The sequence below is a fragment of the Bos javanicus genome, chromosome 11, assembly GCF_032452875.1.
Source record: "Bos javanicus breed banteng chromosome 11, ARS-OSU_banteng_1.0, whole genome shotgun sequence".
Lineage (NCBI taxonomy): Eukaryota > Metazoa > Chordata > Mammalia > Artiodactyla > Bovidae > Bos > Bos javanicus.
In genome coordinates, this window is record NC_083878.1 from 7,641,832 (window position 1) to 7,661,797 (window position 19,966).

The 19,966-nt window shown below is 44.1% G+C and overlaps 1 protein-coding gene across 6 annotated transcripts in view; it reads left to right on the forward strand.

The window, feature by feature from the left end:
- The window catches only part of TMEM182 (transmembrane protein 182), a 66,078-nt gene that overhangs the window by 33,735 nt on the left and 12,377 nt on the right, over positions 1-19,966 (forward strand). For 2 of the 6 annotated variants that reach the window (XM_061431798.1, XM_061431799.1), the window contains exon 4: positions 12,704-12,914. The exons of 2 other annotated variants lie outside the window; for them this stretch is intronic. In XM_061431798.1, coding sequence (XP_061287782.1) covers positions 12,704-12,914 — 211 coding nt within the window. The remainder of the gene's footprint in view (positions 1-12,703; positions 12,915-19,966) is intronic. 2 more of the 6 variants (XM_061431800.1, XM_061431801.1) reach the window with 1 other exon arrangement.

The following is a 19,966-nucleotide window of genomic DNA, read 5'->3' on the forward strand; positions in this document are numbered from 1 at the left end:
GCAACTTAGGAGACCCGGGTTTGATCCCTGGATCGGGAAGTTCCACTAGAGAAGGGAATGGCAACCCACTCCAGTATCCTTGCCTGGGGAATTCTATGAACAGAGGAGCCTGGCAGGCTAGTCCATGGGGCTGCAAGAGTTAGAATGACTGAGCGACTAACATTTCTACTGTTTTTCATACTATTTTTACTTAACGTTCTTACTGATCTTAAGCCTGTCATTTTCATTTTCATTTTCTGTTTGTTCTCTCTGTTTTTCATTTCTCTTTTCTTTACCTTGCCTTTCTAAGGGTTACTTGGATTTTTAAAAATTTTATTCCGTTAGAATTATCTGGAGTTTTTTTTAGAGTATATCTCTTCTCTGCGCCATTTGACTGTCTAGATCGTCCACTGCATTTTTATTTGGGGCTACGATGTTTTTCATTTCTAAATTTTCCTTTTGGTTCTTTTTTATCTCTTTCATTTATTTGCCAGTAACTTTTGTTTTCTCTTCAATTTGGGTCAAGCATGTACATGTTTACTCTTTGAGGCATTTTTATCATGAGTTGCTCAAAGTCCTTCTTAGATAATTCTAACATCTCTGTCTTCATTGCCATCTACTGAGTGATCTTTTCCATTGAAGTTGAGATTTTTCTGGTTCTTGGTAGGACCTCATTTAAAAGTGAAGCCAGATCTTTGACTTCGCCATTGAAAACCTAATAAAGTTAGAAGACTGGAAAAACACAGAGGGTGATTGCAGAGAAGAAAGCATTTAAATGAGAGATTAACATCAAAGATACTTTTAAAAAGTCCCATGTGTTTGGAAATTAAATGTCTGTTGCACCTGGTCTTAAGTCTCTGGATATATTCCAGTGTCTCCTAGTTTAAAGTCTATGGAAACTTGAATAGAATTTGTATCCTACTGTTGTACGAAAATTGTATAAATCTTAATTATGTCAAATTGGTTCATAATGCTCTTCAGGTATACTATATTCTTCTACTTCTCTGTACATTCATTCAGTTAACTTCTGAGAGTTTGATATTGAAACTCCAACTAAGAAATCTTAATTTATCTACTTAAAACAATTGTAATATATAGTGAAACTCTATGTAACTTTGTTCTGTATTTTCCAAATCTCCTATAAATGTGTCATCGTATTTTCACAATTTAAAAAATAAAAAAGAATTATGAAAAAAAAAATGAAGCCAGGGATTTGGACATATTATGTTAGTAAATGCGAGATCGTCTGTTTTTTTTTTTTTTTTTTTTTTGGCTTTTTTGACACTGCTCCTGCAGGGGAGGGGTGGGCACTGCCTCAATAAAATTGGGTGGGATGGAATTTCAGGTTCCCCATTTAGACTGTGTTGACATAAGGAGGAGCCCTCCTTGGTACTTCTGGGGCATAGTGAAAGTTCTGGCTTCCCACTATGCTTCTGTTGATGCCATCCTGACCAGGAGGGGCAGGACTGAATCATTACAACTTTAACCATGATTTCCACTTACATGATAGGTTTGCAAAGGAGGCCTCATTACTGTGGTTGGTGGGAAAAGTCCTAAATCTCCACTGGCCTCCTCTCGTATCGCCCCAGGGGGAGGGATATCTAATTTCCACGTTGCAGGGGTCCCAACATGGTCTCCACTTTCACTGTGAATGGTGGCCCCATTTACTCCACGGAAATCAAAGTCTTGACCCCACATTCAGCTTTGTCTTCTACATCCTTGCATGTGAGTGGAGGGGAGAGGGTAGCTTACTACAGCTTCTCGGGAGTCAAAAACTAGGTTCCCCTCTGGGTCTTTGCTGATCAGAGTGGGGTTGGGGCCAACATTTTATTCTGTGTTTTTTTTTTAAAGAAATTATTTTATTTTTGACTGCACTGGCCCTTCATTGCTGCGCTTGGGCTTTCTCTAGTTGCCTCAAGCGGACTGCTATTTTCTAGTTGTGGTGTGCAGGCTTCTCACTGTGGTGGCTTCTCTTGTTGCTGAGCACGGGCTTTAGGGTGCGTGGGCTTTAATAGTTGCAGCACATGGGGTCAGTACTTGTGGCTTGTGGGTTCTGGGGTGCAGACTCAGTAGTTGTGGTAAACGGGCGCCATGTGGAATCTTCCTGGACCAGGGATTGAACCCATGTCCCCTGCATTGGCAGGAGGATTCTTAACCACTGAACCATCAGAGAAGTCCTCTGTGGTGTTTGACTTGTGTCAAGTGGTTATTTTCCAAAAGTTTCTTGCTTTGATAGGCAGTCCCTTACCTGGTTCTTTGGTGGTGGTGGTGGTTTAGTTGCTTAGTCGTGTCCCACTCTTTTGTGACCCCATGGACTGTAGCCCACCAGGCTCCTCTGTCCATGGGATTTCCCAGGCAAGAATACTGGAGTGGATTGCCATTTCCTTCTTCAGGGGATCTTCCCGACCCAGGGATCAAAGCAAACTATTTTTGTTGGAAAGTTTTTTGACTGTGATTGTTGGCATTTCTGGGTTGCTTGCTTTTCCACATGCGGTGAATGTTACTCCCTGGTGGTGATAAAAGCCTCGCCTCCCTTCCTTCTTTGCCACGACCCTAGCAGAGGGCTGGTCTGCTGCTGTGGCCCTTGCTGTTTCCCAGTTGCTGGCTCCCTGTGCTCTAAGTATTGGATGAATGAGCGAAAAGAAAACCTGAACTCACCATCACATCATTCCTTGGACTCCAGGTTTCCCTGTCAGCCTTCTTCTTCTCTCCCGTCTTTCTGCCTCTTCTGTTTGTTTAATAGATGATCACCAGGGATTTTCAGGGTGACTAAAAGAAGCAATAGGGGAAGATACGTGTGCTTCATCTTCCTGGAAGCAGATGTTCACTTTATCTAGTTACATTCCGAAGGCACAGCTCACCGGATTCACTGATGGCCTGGTGTGAGGTGTGAGGGAAAGAGCAGAGTGAATGAGGACACTTTCTTAGCAACTGGAGGGATGAAGCTGTTATTTTTAGTGATGGGGAAGGGTGAGATAGATTGCTAAGAGGAAGCTTGGGTACTTTTTGGACATGTTGAATTCAGGACACCTAGTGGAGATATTATGTAGGCTTTGGGGTTCCAGAGTTTGGAGTTAAAAGTCGCCCTTTGGGCAGAAAGTGTGCATTTGGGAGACATTGCTTCGGGGTGTATTTAAACCATGAAGAAAAATAAGACCATTTGGAGAGTGAGATAGAGAGAAAGGAGGTTGGTCCGAAGTCAGAGCCCTAAGATGATCTGTTGTTCAGAAGTCAGGAAGAAGAGGAGAGACCCACAGAGGAGACTGGGGATGGTCAGCAAGGGAAGAGGGAAGAAAACCAGGAGAGTGTGGTGTTCTGCAAACCAGAAAGGGAGCTTTCTAAGAGAAGAGAGTGATACGCTTGGCCAAGTGCTGCCTGAAAGTAGAGTGAGGTGTGGATGGAGGTCTGACCTTTGAATTGAGCAGGCTGTCCACAACAACTTGACCTCGTGTTTTGCAATCTAGATTTATTTCTTCTCAGGCTCACAACCCTTATATCCCCTTTAACACATACATCACATTTTGTGTAATCTCTCTTTTCTTTCTTTTACCTTTAAATGAAAGCATATGAATGATACATGTAAGTCTTGCTTGATAAATTTCAGTGCTGACATGAGGAATTAATTAGATCCAGTGAGTTTATCAATTATTGCAGCTGTTAATTGCTCAAAGACACCATCATCATTGCTTCAAAGTTGTTCACTGATACCCATATGTCTTGTTTCTGCGTATTAATACCTACTAATCTACTGACAAATATATAAGAAGAAAAATATAAAAATCTTTACTATCACAACAAAATGACTTGTTCCATTTCCTGTGACAAGCTCCTATTACGTGCAGTCATTGAACAAACCCACCTACTTTATTTTACAAATACTGCCTCCCTGGATCCTGAGACCATAAGTAAGTAGAATTCATTGCTGCCTTTTCAAAGCCAAGGAAACCGAGAGCATTTGGGTTTCTCAACTCAGAGTTCAGCTCTGCAGTGAGCTGCCTCCATTTCCATAGTCGCCTTCTTGATAACACTGTAAGGGAAATTATGCCTTATTTTTCTAACAAGCAATATATAGTTTAAAACAAAATCTATTTGTTATTTAGGAGAGAATTGGTGAGTTCTACTGTATTTAGTTTTGGTATGGTGACTCAATGTGAGTTTTTTTCTTTTCTTTTTTACTCTTTATTGCTCTTTACAAACAAGTTTGGGGTTATAGAAATAAAACTCAAGTGATTTTTAAATGTAGTTATTTTAAAACATGACTGATTTTTATAAAGTGCTTTGTCTAGGACTCAGATTCATTGCTCCAAGACTGCATGTGGCCATGATAGAGCATTGATCTAGTGTTGTTAAGGGAAGTGACACATCTTATGGAAAGCAAAGTGTTCACTTGTTCCCAAAGCAACAGCTGTTGCAACACAATATGAAGGGCATTTGCTCTCATCGCTTGCTGCGTTGAGGAGCTCCAGAGGGAAGTCTTCCAAAGATGTATCTTATCACTGAAAATAAATAAATAAGACCAGATCCCCCACTACACCATGTACAAAGTAGCTATGGGAATGCTGTGTTTGATCTTTTCAATGGTTTTCTGCCTAAAATGTGCAGTTTCAGAAGGCTGGTCTTCTCTAGTGAAGAGTTGGAAGTTCAGTCTATGCAGTTCATTATCAAAGGGAAATATTGACTATTCACTTGTTGAAACTCTAACCAGGGAAGTTGGAAGTGACTCCTGAGACTGCTGGTCTACCTTTTTTTATCATCAGGAAACAAACAGAAAACCAGGGAGGCTGGATAGTGATCACTTCTCAAAGCACGTAGCAAATAGATGATAAGTCGGAGAAGACTCAGGGGAGCCAATAGGCATTTCTGCCCCGTTCCTTCAGACTGAACCCTAGAAGAGGCCTAGTCACTGAGAGATGGGGAGAGGGGTTTAGATCCTTGGTGAATGCTGACTTTGAACAGTGAAGACCAGTGGAGAAATTGTGACTCTCAGTCTGTTGGTGAATAAGCAAAGTGTGAGAGTTTGTTTTGGAGTGAATGAGGCAGGCTTCCCCTGCCAGGGACACAAGCCATCTTGTCTGTCCCCAGGAGATAGTCATTTCACACCTGCGAGCTAGCACTCCTCCCTTGTGGGTTCACATCCCAAACCGTGCAGGTGTGGGTTCCAAGTTGGCCAGCTACTCTTCCAAGGTGTTCGCTGACGGGGACCGGCCCCTGCTTGCTTTCAGGGCCCTCCCACCGCAGTAGCCAACGGGCGCTCTCAACTCTATTCCTTTATTTTCTTCCTAGAAACTTTTAAACTCCCTTTTGTTATTACAGGTGCTTGATAAGGGCTCTCACCATTACATTTTACTCATAAGACAGGCTAGTTTCCATGAAGTATTGTTAGACCTTTTGGGGTGCCTTAATCTCTAAGTATTTTACTCTTTTAAAAAAATCAAGAAAATGTAAATGTATAAAATAAAGAGAAGGGAGTTTGTGTTTTACCGCCTTTGTTTCTCTTTCTCTCTGAACAACGCCCCCCCCCCCAAAACCAGACCGCAAACTTTTTGCCAATGGTGTGATTATTGATAGATTAAAACTACAGAGGATGAGATGGCTGGATGGCATCACTGACTCGATGGATGTGAGTCTCAGTGAACTCCGGGAGTTGGTGATGGACAGGGAGGCCTGGTGTGCTGTGATTCATGGGGTCGCAAAGAGTCGGACACGACTGAGCGACTGATCTGATGGATAAAACACCTGTTTTAATTTAAGTTTGTCAATGATTTTTTGTATTGTTTGTAGGGAAAGTTTCATGTAACGTGGGCCGAAGTGTTCTCCTGGTGAACAGCCGTGCTCTACAAGGACACTTGTGACCTCCCTCCTGCCGTCTCTCTCTCACCACTTCCCCAGCACTTTCCCTCTAAGCTCCCTGCACACAGCACTTTCTTCCTTGATTTTTGTTCATGCTTTCTGCTCTCTGCCTCCATGTCTTGTATTCCTGCTCTCCCGTTTAAGAGGCACTTCCTCCAAGGAACCTTCTGTTATATGCCGAGACTGGGTCACGTGCCCTTGTTTATTCCTGGGCGGTATACCACGGGATCCTGCCTTGCACTTGGCACAGCTGCAGTCATCTGACTGTGGCTTTCACTCCCAGGAGACTGCTTGGTGGCACATGTTGGACATTTTTCATGGCACACCACCAGTATGTACTTACCTAGCACAGTGCCCGGTACACAGTAGATTTCTTAGTCCGGGTTTGAGCGTGGGTGACAGAAAAAGTGGAATTTAATTCAATTGTTAATCGCTTCTTTTGTTGGTATTTTATGATAAAAATAGAGGAGAAATATCAAATCATTTTAGTGCTGTGCAATTCCTAAACTAACTTTTCTTAGAAAGAAGTAGAGAAACTACTTTTGAGTCATCTCCCTTAGAGAAAGATTCCTGGATGTACAGTTGTGACAAAAGCCCATAAAATTCCTCAGAGAAATGTGTGTCTAGGGTATTACAGATTTTTGGAGGCAAATCATCTGAAAGATATGGGCTCAGGGGTCCTAAGAAACTTACAACAGAATATTCACCATCAAGTAAGCAAGGATTTGCTATACTTATTTTCAATTGTCTGCCCAAAGCTTTGGGTAAACAGGTTCATATTTAATGTTTTAAAAGTATGTGAATAAAGGGATCCTAAGATTGTTCCTTTTCTGGCTCAATATGAAGGATAGCAGGTCTTCTCAGGAGTAGACCTGACTTTTTAAGAGGGAATCCATTAATGAGGAAATCTGTCTCTCTGCTGGCATTGTTAGAGTTCGGCAGGGTCACCTACAGAAGTTCCCAGTGTTCTTGATCATTTCTGTGCCCTGGGTGTTGAGGAGTGTAGGAAGGACAGTGACACAGTCCTTTGTGCTCCTAGCATCTAGGTGTTCACATCTCCCCACTTGATTGCTCAGCTCTTCTCTTCCTGTGCCCGCTTCTCCCTAGTAGTGATTCCAGTGATAATGGCCCCCTCCAGTCATCGTGATCAGAGGCCAAGACCATCGAGTGGTTGCCATTGTGAATGAGTGTGCTTCATTCTTTCCCACGGTCATTAAATATCTCACCAACCTTGACTGTATATATTGAGATTTCAGTGGGGCCTGAGTGATAAGTTAGCAATCATCCGCTTATTCGCATTTTGTTGAGCGTCCATTGCGTGTCAGGTATAAAGCTTTCCCTAGAGTAGGAAAGATGGGCCAGACTGAGTCTTTGCCCTGCAGGAGGGCCCCGGCCAGCAGTGGATGTGGGACTGTAAAGAAGGACAGTGCAGAGTGCTGTCCAGTGATGGGCAGGCTTCGGGAACTCTGATAGAGTGTCAGGCCAGGCTCCTCTCCACGCTGACCTGCATTAGCTTTTTCAGTCTTCTTAAGGGCGTGGTGGGATGGCTGTCAGTGTTATCACATTATAGAGACAGAAAAGACAGATTGACAGAGGAAAGCTTGACGATTACATGTGGGCACGGAGGCCTGCGTAGAAAGGCGAGACCTGAAGAAGCTGGTAGGCCTGGAAACTTACATATCTTTTTAGCAGAGTGATGAACGTGGAGATGTGACAAGACAAAGGAAAAAGAAATTTGAGCCTGGGTTGTAAATTGTGGGAAAGTGACCAGGAGAAATATATGAGAGAAACTAACGGAAGAGATGGGTTGTTTTGGTAGGTTTGTCTGAAGACCCATCGTTATGCTGACTTGCATGTCTTTTTCGTGACCGTAAAACGCCTCCTCATTTCTCCGAAGTTTCTCCTTCCTCCCGTCAGAGAAGGAAAATTCCTGCAAGTGTGTGTTGATTCTGTGTGCATTGGCTCCCACTTGACCCCAGCTCACAGTAACCCTGGTACCAGCCTGGCATGTGTGGGGATGGCTTGTTCTGATGTCCTTCACCTGGCTTTTGAGAACCTTGGCTTCCTCCCTACCACCACCTTGAGGATGCCAGAAGGGCAGCCCAGACAGTGACTAGCGACCGTGGGTGTGCCCCAGCTCTCCTGGTGAGAGAAGCCACGCTCCTCAGCGTTGGCGTCGGGGCCTTTCCCAAGGTCACAGCCGCCACCAGCGGGGTGGCAGGGGCCCCACCCTCCGAGGCACCTTCTGCCTCTCAGCTATTCCTTCGCAGCCAGGTTTACAAGAGGAAAGTAAATACACTGTCGGGCCTCTCAGTGTTCTCTTTGTCCTGAAAATCCACGGCCTGGGCAGAGCACGTGACTTGGCACGTCCTCCGCTGTGGCGCTCAGACACAGCCGCACCGGGCAGCCTGTCTTTCCGCTCCTGTGCCGGCGTCTCTGTATTTTTAGACCCGCCCGACGTCGCCAAGGCAAGTGGTGTGTGGAGATGCAGGGCCGGCTTGCTGGCCTGAGCAGCAGAAGCGGCTTGCCCGAAGCTACCGCAGCATATGCCGCGGGCCCTCATTTGCCGACGAGGATGGGGAGGGGGTGGCAGTGCTTTTTTTTGGCTTGTTGAGAACGGCTTATAGCAACTTCACACTGTCTGTGCTCCAGGATGTGTCGAAACACAGGACTGGCTTTCTGAACTAGCTTCGTGAGGTGTCTGAGGCAAGACCGCAAGCTTTGGAAAATGAACACCACTAAAGTTTATGTTGAAACTGCAAAGACAATATTTACATTTTTATAGACACAACAGAATAATTAATCAAAACACTATAGATTTGGAATCCTGATCATTTGGATTGACTTTCCCCTCTCTGCACTCTGTATGCAAGAGGGTTTGTTGTGTAAATTAAAATATTACAAAACCCAGTCGAGGTGTCTTGGTACCTTAACTGAACAGCCTGTGTGGGGTACAGACCACAGCCATAAAGACAGCCTTTGTCCTGCTGGACTCTCACCGCCCCAACAGCAGAATCACTAAAGCTCAGGGTACCTCTGCCGCCCTCCCCTGTCCCCACCCAGCCGCAGCCCCCACCTGGAGGCTGTAGTAACTGCTTCACTTGTTTGCCTTGGTCTGTCCTTTCTTCTGCCAGTTCATTTGCTGTCCATCTACAGGAATGATGTGTGTGTGTTAAGTTGCTCAGTCGTGTCCGACTCTTTGCGGCCCAATGGACAGTAGCCCTCCAGGCTCCTCTGTCCCTGGGATTCTCCAGGCAAGAATACTGGAGTGGGTTGCCATTTCCTTCTCCAGGGGATCTTCCCAACCCAGGGATTAAACCTGAGTCTCCTGTACTAGCAAGTGGATTCTTTACCATCTGAACCACCAGGGAAGCCCGTGAAAGTAATACTGTAAGTGTGAAAGTTTAATCGATTTAGGAAAATAAACTGAGTACTTCAGGAGAACCATTTCTGTAACGTCTGTTGTTAGTTATTTAACAACAACGTCTGTTGTTAATTATTCATCCTCCTCCTCATTACAACACCCAACCAAGGACCACTTTGTTAGGTTTGTTCACCAATTCATTTAGAATTAACAGAACTTCATTTCTTTGAATATAGTAGTTAGTTCTGGCCTCTCACAGATTGATTCAGATGAGGCTTTCCTTTAATTAATCCCAATTGTGATGATGTAGATTACATGTAAATCTATTCATATTGTATATCTTGCTTCATGTTCTAAGGAATTAATAGAAATTCAATATCATTTAAGTTGAGCTTTGAATTGTGTTTAATGGTAGAAATGGGTTTTTAGAGATGTTTTCACTTGGCACAGTTCAGAGCTTTCAGAGACAGAACTTGCAGTTTTTATGGGCTCATATTAAGAACAAGGAAACAGATTAAGTATTCTCAGAGATACATTCAAGATCTAGGAGTCTTAAACCGGAAAAGGCAATGACACCCCACTCCAGTACTCTTGCCTGGAAAATCCCATGGACGGAGGAGCCTGGTGGGCTGCAATCCATGGGGTCGCGAAGAGTTGGACATGACTGAAGCGATTTAGCAGCAGCAGCAGGAGTCTTAAACAATATATAAATCACTAACCAAACAAGAACATTCTTTAAACTTTTTAGTGTCTATGTACTAGAACTGAAAGCTTGCCCTATCCTAGATCCATGAGGTTAATAGATATCTTTTAAATACTAACTACATTGTTGATAAGAGCATTTTATGACAAAGCATGTAAAAATAATAGTAGGAACAAATATTTTTGGTTCTTTACTGCATGTAACTACTTTTCATGTATGTTTTCAATCCTCCCTATAAACTTATTTGAAGGATAGTGCTTTCTGGTTTAGAAAACTGTGTTCTATCGGAGTCACACAGCTAGAAATCGCTCAAAACACATGCAGTGTAATTCACTTCATGTTGAAAATTCTCGGATCGCCTCAGTTTTACTTCAGACAGTGAAGGAACTACACAATTCCGAGATGATTCTTCATTACAACCAAACATTTCCATTCTGGAATCAAAGTGTGCCACATATGCAAACTAGGTAATATAATTAGCTAAGAAACAGGAAGTTCCAAGAAATTCTGAAATAGGCTGAGAGTTGCGCACTTCGGAACACTGAAGCGCGGGCAGAAATAAAGGCTGTGGTGATTGCCCTAAGGAAGTTCACTTGGAAGCTGTGTCTGTATGGTCACAACTCTCTGGGCAGCCACGACCCCGTCCAAGAAGTACCAGTCTGTTGCTCCTGCATTTTCCCAGGGACTGAGAATCCAAAGTCAGGCGGTTGTGCTAGAGCAAACCAGGGCAGGAAGTAGCAGGTCTCAGGGTCAGCAGTTCCTGGGGGCATTTACCCCCCATTTCCCTCTGGCTCTCTTTTGCTCTCACCCTCACCAGATGCTTTCTCTCTCTTGCAGTCCTCTGATGTCATTAGGAGTCATTTTAGGGGCTCCAAAGAGCTCCGGTACCCAGAGCACTCAGTCTCAGTGCAGAAAAGAGTTCAGCAAGAGGCAAAGTGACAGATAAGAAGTGATTTCTTAGAATAGGTTGTGAGCTTTATAAGCAGACAAGTGAGAAATGCAGTACCCTGGAACTTACTGGGCTACAGTTTCATAATCAAAGGAGAAGCGGGGAGGGGGAGAAGAGCTTCCTTGTTTTTCTCGAATAGATGTCATGCTTCCATCAGCAGTTCCTCCTCAAGGTTGAGCAGGCGAGTATTCTTGTCTCTGCATGGTCAAGCTAGGTCCACAAATTATTGTTTTTGTGTGTGTACAGAACGTGTCCTATGGGTCACTAACTTCCTGAGCTCACTGGACAAGATGTGGGGTGACTAACACCTAAGTTTAAGTAACTGTAAGTGGTGAATACTCAAGTCATTCTGATTCCAAAAGCTGTGTTTCTCTACTGTACTATGCTTTATAATTGGCCATGCTCCACTTTCCCCGGACCACCGCTTATCGACATTTACACCCCGCTTGCCACCGAACCATCTCCTAATAGTGCAGTAAAGGAGGTGCATGAAAGTGTAAGCTGTGAGGCTCCTCTGTTACCTAGTAACTCTGGTCGGACAGGGAAGGCAAAGGTTTGTCTCAAAGCCTTCCGTCTTACTTCCTACAGTCAAGTCGACCAGTACTTTCCTGCTCTGTGCCCCGAAGAGCTGGAATACAACCACAGAGTGCCTCCTTACACAGTCAACTCAGCAGCGTGCCCCACAAGACACATCGGCGTGTGAGGTGAAAGCCTGCCCTTGTGTTCTTGCCTTCAAAACCCAGTTACTCACACAAAATGTAAACTTCCTTTTCCTGTTTAACTGCAGTGGCTCCTCTCCTCAATATTCCATCTTCCCATCCTCTTTCCTCTTAAAGATTCCAGTTGATTTATATATATATATATGTATTTTTTTTTTTTTGGCCAGGTGGGCTTGTTGAGAAAAATCATTCTTTACTTTCTTAGGAAGTTTCTGTATTTTCATAAAAAAGTATAATTTCCCCAGTATGTGGTGCTACGCTTTCCCTCATTTACACATGTAGGAATTTGTTTTTGTGTTTTAGCCTTTGGGAAATGATGAATTTGTTTAGTGGATCAGTAATGATCCCACTCAAAAATGATCATTAGAATTCCTCTTTATTCGATTACTATATGTCACCAAATCTACTATTTATTTATCACCAGCTGCATCCATTAATTCAGACTTACTGACCCTTGACTAAGAGACCATTATAACTTTTCATTTTAAATCTTTCTAAGAACAAATATTAATAGAAAGTAGTGAGTCTTAAAAATATCTTATTTTAAATCTCAGTCTATACAAACCTTTTTATTTTTTGGCTTTACTTGTCATTTTTATTACCTTAAGACTATTTTCCAATAGAGTCACAATCTAAATAAGAGCCCACTATTTTGTTAGGAAACTGGGGGGACTGTTACCAGCTTCTCAGGGATCACTGCAGTACAAGCATCATCTTGGCAGGAAGTAAGAGGCAGTGTTTGTGGATGTGAATGCGTTTTCATGTCTTTGTCCATTTGGTGTAAACTCCTGTGTGTGACCCATCTGGGAATTTGCTCAAGAGGAGTCTTTCTAGAACTCTGAGTGTTCCCATTTCTAAATGGATAAGCTGGTCAGAAAAAGAGCTCCCAGAGTATATTAAGCTTGTGCGTGGTGTAAATACCAAGCTTGTGTTGATAGAAGTCCGGCATCATTGAATCCAAAGTCATCTGGTGAGGCTTCGTTTCAAAGATAACTCAGGACCACAGCCTGGGAGGCTGCCCAGCAGTGCTGGGGCTGAAATTAGAAACACAGAGAAGAGAGAAACTTACTGTGCGACAGTCTGCCGTGTTCACGATCTAAGCGTGCCTGACTCTTCTCCTTTTCTCCTGGGACCTGCAGTTTACCGCGGCTTCTGGGCAGTCCTGATGCTTCTGGGGGTGGTCGCCGTGGTGACTGCAAGCTTTCTGATCATCTGCGCAGCACCCTTCACCAGCCACCTTCTCTACAAAGCCGGGGGAGGCGCCTACATTGCCGCAGGTACGTCCAGCGTGAAGGCTGTGATTTCTAGCCGTGGAATACGTCTTTGTGTTCTCCAGTTCTGGTTTCACAGGTGAGACTTCTAGGAGTTAGTAATATGCTAATATGCACATACAATATTTCCTGAGTGCTGCCTGGGCGGCACACACTTTTCCAAGGACTTTGTGTTTTCCATTTGCTCATTGTATCCAGGTTCTGTGAATGAAGACAATAGGCAGGGAAGCTCTGCTGTAAGAGTCTTTTAATCTCCCTTGTCCTGTTAAAGTTCCACCTGTAAAATGGGAGTCACAACACATCTGTCTATAACATCTGGATGTATGTGAAGCCTCTTGTGTGTGCCTAAGAAGATAGCCTGTTACGATATTACAAATCCTCATGATTTGTTTATCTCAGCTGAAAATCAATTTTTTCTACAACATCATCATTCCATTTTCATAACTGTGGTTCATATGTGTTATCTAAGCACCTTCTCTATAAAACCTGCATTTAAAATAAAATAGTTATTTTAAACTAAAATAGCTTTCCAACTAGTCCTTCTAAGGGAAGTCGCTCAGTCGTGTCCGACTCTTTGCAACCCCATGGACTGTGGCCTACCAGGTTCCTCTGTCCATGGGATTTTCCAGGTAAGAGTACTGGAATGGGTTGCCATTTCCTTCTCCAGAGCATCTTCCTGACACAGGGATCGAACCCAGGTCTCCTGCATTGTAGGCAGACACTTTACCATCTGAGCCACCAGGAAAGTCCACCAGTCCTTCTAAGTCCCACTGAAATGATCATAGTACAAATAGAAAAATAACTCTATACCTCATAATTCTATTAGACCGAATCCCTTATTCAGATCCTAAAAGATGATGCTGTGAAAGTGCTGCACTCAACATGCCAGCAAATTTGGAAAACTCAGCAGTGGCCACAGGACTGGAAAACGTCAGTTTTCATTCCAATCCCAAAGAAAGGCAATGCCAAAGAATGCTCAAACTACCGCACAATTGCACTCATCTCACATACTGGCAAAGTAATGCTCAAAATTCTCCAAGCCAGGCTTCAACAGTACGTGAATCATGAAATTCCAGATGTTCAAGCTGGATTTAGAAAAGGTAGAAGAATCAGGGGTCAAATTGCCAACATCCACTGAATCAGAAAAAACAAGAGAATTCCAGGAAAAAATCTACTTCTGCTTTATTGATTACGCCAAAGCCTTTGACTGTGTGAATCACAACAAACTGTGGAAAATTCTTTAAGAGATGGGAATACCAGACCACCTGACCTGAGAAATCTATATGCAGAGTTCAGTTCAGTTTAGTCGCTCAGTTGTGTCTGACTCTTTGCGACCCCATGAACTACAGTACGCCAGGCTTCCCTGTCCATCACCAACCACGTCCATCAAGTCGGTGATGCCATCCAACTATCTCATCCTCTGTCGTCGCCTTCTCCTGCCCCCAATCCCTCCCAGCATCAGAGTCTTTTCCAATGAGTCAACTCTTTGCATGAGGTGGCCAAAGTATTGGAGTTTCAGCTTTAGTATCATTCCTTCCAAAGAACACCCAGGACTGATCTTCTTTAGAATGGACCGGTTGGATCTCCTTGCAGTCCAAGGGACTCTCAAGAGTCTTCTCCAACACCACAGTTCAAAAGCATTCATTCTTCGGCGCTCAGCTTTCTTCATAGTCCAACTCTCACATCCATACATGACTACTGGAAAAACCATAGCCTTGACTAGATGGACCTTTGTTGGCAAAGTAATGTATTTGCTTTGAATATGCTATCTAGGTTGGTCATAACTTTCCTTCCAAGGAGTATGCAGAGTACATCATGTGAAATGCAGGGGTGGATGAAGCACAAGCTGGAATCAAGATTGCTGGGAGAAATATCAATAACCTCAGATATGCAGATGACACTACCCTTATGGCAGAAAGTGAAGAGGAACTAAAGAGCCTCTTGATGAAAGTGAAAGAGGAAAGTGAAAAAGTTGGCTTAAAACTCAACGTTCAAAAAACTAAGATCATGGTATCTGGTCCCATCACTTCATAGGGATGCAAATAGATGGGGAAACAATGGAAACAGTGAGAGACCTTATTTTCTTGGCTCCAAAATCACTGCAGATGGTGACTGCAGCCATGAAATTAAAAGATGCTTGCTCCTTGGAAGAAAAGCTATGACCAACCTAGACAGCATATTAAAAAGCAGAGACATTTCTTTGCTGACAAAGGTCTGTCTAGTCAAAGCTACGGAGAAGGCAATGGCACCCCACTCCAGTACTCTTGCCTGGAAAATCCCATGGATGGAGGAGCCTGGTAGGCTGCAGTCCACGTGGTTGCGAAGAGTTGGACACAACTAAGTGACTTCACTTTCACTTTTCACTTTCATGCAATGGAGAAGGAAATGGCAACCCACTCCAGTGTTCTTGCCTGGAGAATCCCAGGGACAGGGGAGCCTGGTGGGCTGCCATTTATGGGGTTGCACAGAATTGGACATGACTGAAATGACTTAGCTTAGCTTAGCTTAGTTAAAGCTATGGTTTTTCCAGTAGTCATGTATGGATGTGAAAGTTGGAATATAAAGAAAGTTGAGTGCTGAAGAATTGATGCTTTTGAACTGGAGAAGACTCTCGAGAGTCCCTTGGATTGCAAGAAGATCCAACCAGTTTAAGATCCAACCAGCATCCTAAAGGAAATCAGTCCTGAATATTCATTGGAAGGACAAATGCTGAAGCTGAAACTCCAATACTTTGGCCATCTGATGGGAAGAACTGACTCATTGGAAAAGACTCTGATGCTGGGAAAGATTGAAGGCAGGAAGAGAAGGGGACAACAGAGGATGAGGTGGTTGGATGGCATCACTGATTCAATAGACATGAGTTTTGAGTAGTGTCAGGGAGTTGGTGATGGACAGGGAAGCCTGGCATGCTGAAGTCCATGGTGTCGCAAAGAGTCGGACATGACGGAGTGTCTGAACTAAACTGGAATCCCTTATATGCCTTAAAACGGAGCATCTTCTTCATCAAATATATTTTCTCACCCAAATCACACTCTACTGTCATTTCATTCAAAGGTCTAGTTATGGTGTATATTTTCCCATGATCTTCCCAGAAATAATCTCCTTCTACTAAAATGTGTAAACCTTTCTTTCTTCTTCTTTGCTTTTCCATCTTTTTAAACCTTTCTTCATAAAGGGAATATGTCCAGTACTTACATTATGGGCAACATGATTGTTTTAAACTCAGAGATACTGTGATCCTGAGTTTTGTCTTATTAGAGAATTGTGTGTTTGTGTGTTTGATGGTCTTTTTTTTTTTTCATTTTATAATTTGTTTGAGAAAATTGTGTATCTAAAGAATTAGTTTGGTTGAGGACTCTGAAGAAAGATGAAGCATCTGATTCATATTTGACCAGTAGGTTTTCTCTCTGGCTGCACTGGGTATGGGGCTGAGGTCCTCTTGGCTCAGGACTTTATGGGAAAGGGAGGAGTCAATGTGTTCCAGGAACCCGGTCCTGAAAGCCACTCAACCAGACAGTTACAAGAAAGCTTCAAATCTGACTTTTAATTTCCTTCACAGACCAATTATTTACTGTTTGTGCATGGCCATTTATTTCCTAAGAACATAAGGAGGTATTCCATTGGATGAGATTTTTTAAATTACAATTTTTTTTTTTTTTATCAGTTTGGACAGTAAAAGGAACGTTCTCAGGAATACCTGAAACTTACTGTCTAGTAGCAATTTTCACCATGAGACACATCTTTTAAAGCAATTATGGGGCTTTAATAAATCATCCATAAGCCTGAGTGTTACTGAGAGACAAACTTTAAAAATCTTTCAGTTGTCTACTATTTGCACCCCCAGATATTTTAATAGGCAATGAATACTGTCAGAGTTGGAAATGGAAATTCACAGACTATTCTATAGGGACATTAGGAAAATGTGCTCTGATCACTAGGTTTTGGGGGCAGCCAGGATTTTCCTGTACTGTATTTAACATGGAACCATGCATGTAGTCATTTACTGAGTTAAACTAGATCGAATTTATCTAGCTTTCTGTGGTTAGAGATCACGTTTTCAAAACGAAGAGTTCTCATCCCAGGGGGCAAGTATTCCAAAACCTCTCCTTTTCAGGGCTTTCTGGTCACTCCAGACCTCCCTGTCTCCCCATGCCAACTCTCCATGCTGGGCCTGGCAGTCGGGAACAGGTGTGGCCCGGGCCCGCAGTTGCTGGAGCTACTTTATACTCACCACAAACAAGACACTCTCTCTTTATTTGGACAGACGGACTGGAGAGGGCGGCACCACATTCCGACTGGCCTTGCTGGTGTGTGCACGCAGGCGGACTCTGGTATCAGCACGCAGGCCGCTTGGGCACATCCCACGCACGGCCGTGGCGTGCTGACGTCACAGCTGTCCGTGTGAGCAGGGGCGGGGTCCGCGGCTTCCTCGCGCCCTGTCAGCGGCTCAGGCAGAGTCTGAAGGCCCTGTGTCATCACTTCCCGCTCTGGGCCAGATGCCTCCTCCGGCCGGGCCATGTGTTCCCCACGGAAGTTCAGTTCCAGACCAAGTGCGAGGTGATCGTCAGGACGTGACAGCCCCCGAGTCTGTTTAAGTGAGTCTCTGCCACACCACTCCAAGGCCTGAAGAGTTGCTGAGCTTTCTTCCAATGTGAACTCCGTGGGGCAGCTATGGAGGGCTGACTCACGGCTTCTCCACACCCTGTGATACCAGATATGATAGGAAAGATGTCAGAAGGTGTGGCATTAAAAAGCATTTGAATTATGTGGAGAAAATCATTGTGTGGCTGAGTGTTCCTAACGCCGGCCAAAGCGACATCAATGCAGGAATTGCTGTGCATGAGTAAGATCTCTGAGTGTACAGGAAATAATGAGGACAGGGTTTGGGATGTTCTGGGACACTGACATTGGGTGATAATCCATCACAGCTAAAAATAGTATTTTATCAGCTTATCAGGGTATAAAGAAGGCTGAGTGCCAAAGAATTGATTGTTTTTAATTGTGGAGAGTCCCTTGGACCTCAAGGAGATCAAACCAGTCAATCCTAAAGGAGATCAATCCTAAATATTCATTAGAAGGACTGATGCTGAAGCTGAAGTTCCAATACCTTGGCCACCTGATGCGAAGAGCCACCTATTTAGATAAGACCCCAATTCTGGGAAAGATTGAGGGAAGGAGGAGAAGAGGGCAGCAGAGGAAGAAATGGTTGGATGGCATCATCAACTCAGTGGACATGAGTTTGAGCAAACTCCAGGAGACGGTGAAGGACAGGGAAGCCTGTTGTGTTGCAGTCCAGGGGGTCACAAAGAGTCGGACACAACTCAGCGCCTGAACAACAGGGTAGAGAGATTTCTCTTCCATAACTGAAATCAACTTTTCCTGAATGACAACCTGGGATTATATTTTTTTCTGCTGGATGTAGAGCTCCACAGAGTCTCACCTGTGTCGAGAGAGCTGGGAAACTTCTGAATCTTGGCTAAATGCCTTGTTAGCATCTCATGTTGGTGAGACTGCACGCTCGTCTTGTAAGTCAGAGGAACATCGAAGCCCACACTCCAGGCCCAGGGTATGCTAGCCAAAGGAAAGGACACCTTGGCAGTGCAATGAGTCCTTTGGAGGGTGATGGCGGCCAAGTTGTGGCCTGACTCCTGCCCCGTTCAGTGACCGCAGGGCACATCCTTTCCTTGTCCAGACAGCTGTTTCACATGCTGCCCTGGCTCACCGGGGACGTGAGTGGAGTGAGTGGGGTGAGCTGTACAAACCCTCTGCCACCTGTGGCAGACACCCTAAGCATGTCCTTCCAGTCTGGAGGACAGTGCTTTCTAAGAGGGTAGGGATGGGAGCCCCTTAAAAGGGGTCAGGGGGGTAAGTGGATATGAAGGGAACATGACATTCTTCTTCAAGAGGGTAAAACTGACTCAGAAGCACGTCGGATTTGTGGTGTGTTTTCTTATTTCCCTTAAAAGATCAGTGGAATTTGTAGTGGTTCATGGTGAACCACACTCATTTCTAGAGAAAACCCAGATGTGATGGATGCATACTGCAGAAGACATTTTTTTACTCTAATGCCAGAAAAAGTAGCTCCTAGAATCCCAGGGATGTATGTTGGATATTCACTCTCCTTTGGCTGCAACCAAACACGTGGCTCATAGGAGGCTCAGGGATCATGCCCGGCTCCTCCCATCTTCCTCCAGATAAAGCCAAATAGTCAGAGCGGAGGAGAGTGTGGAGAAAACAGACCAAGAGCAGGAGGGATCAGGGAAGAACTGCTGATGGCCTGGAGGCAGGCGTTCTCCACTTACAGGCACACACACCTCTCTGAGTGCCCCTGCCCTCTCCAGTCCCTGTAGCGAGACCCAGACTATAAATAGCTGCTGACCCGGGGAGCTGAGGGGACCTCCCCATGAGGGAAACTGGCCTGGAGGGCCTGCAAGGGCTTGCCCATGGCTTTGCTAAAGCTTCTATCTTCTTAGCAGGCAAGAAGTGGGCTTTCAGAGGAAATCAAAAGCATAACTTCTCAGTATGGAACCAAATATACACCAAAGTACAGGACTTGAGCATTTTATTCAGGGCTCTGGTCTGTTGGAGGTGGGCGGTGGAGGGAAATAGTGATGAATAATAACTAGGCATTGCTGATCTGTCAGGCGGATGTACTGTTGAAGGAGAATTAGTGTCTCGGATTTTCCGGAAATGCAGAATGGCTGCTCAGCTTTTCCTTGTGCTCAGTCCAGAGTCTCAGGTGTACAGTTCACCTTCTAATTAGGAACAGAGGAACCAGTGACTCTTATGTTTCTAAAAGTACCTGTTTTTGTACACTTGCTTTGCAGCTTCAGTTGTCACATTTGGGGATTTGTCTAGGAAAATCATCGTGTTGGATTCTGATACTGTTCTCATGGGGAATTTTAATGTCCTCAATCTGACTTTTTTTTTTTTAATATAAATATCAAGTACCAGAGTAAGTCAACCTTGGCTGGTATTAAATAGGGAAGAGCTTAGAAGAGTTGTTATTTACAAAAGTACTTTAAAGTCAGAATACTTTTCTTTCTCAGAAGCATCTTGGAGTTTCCTTTTTCTCCACATTGCTTCTCAGCTGAGATTTGTGGCACAGACTGTTAGAATCAGACTTGCCCT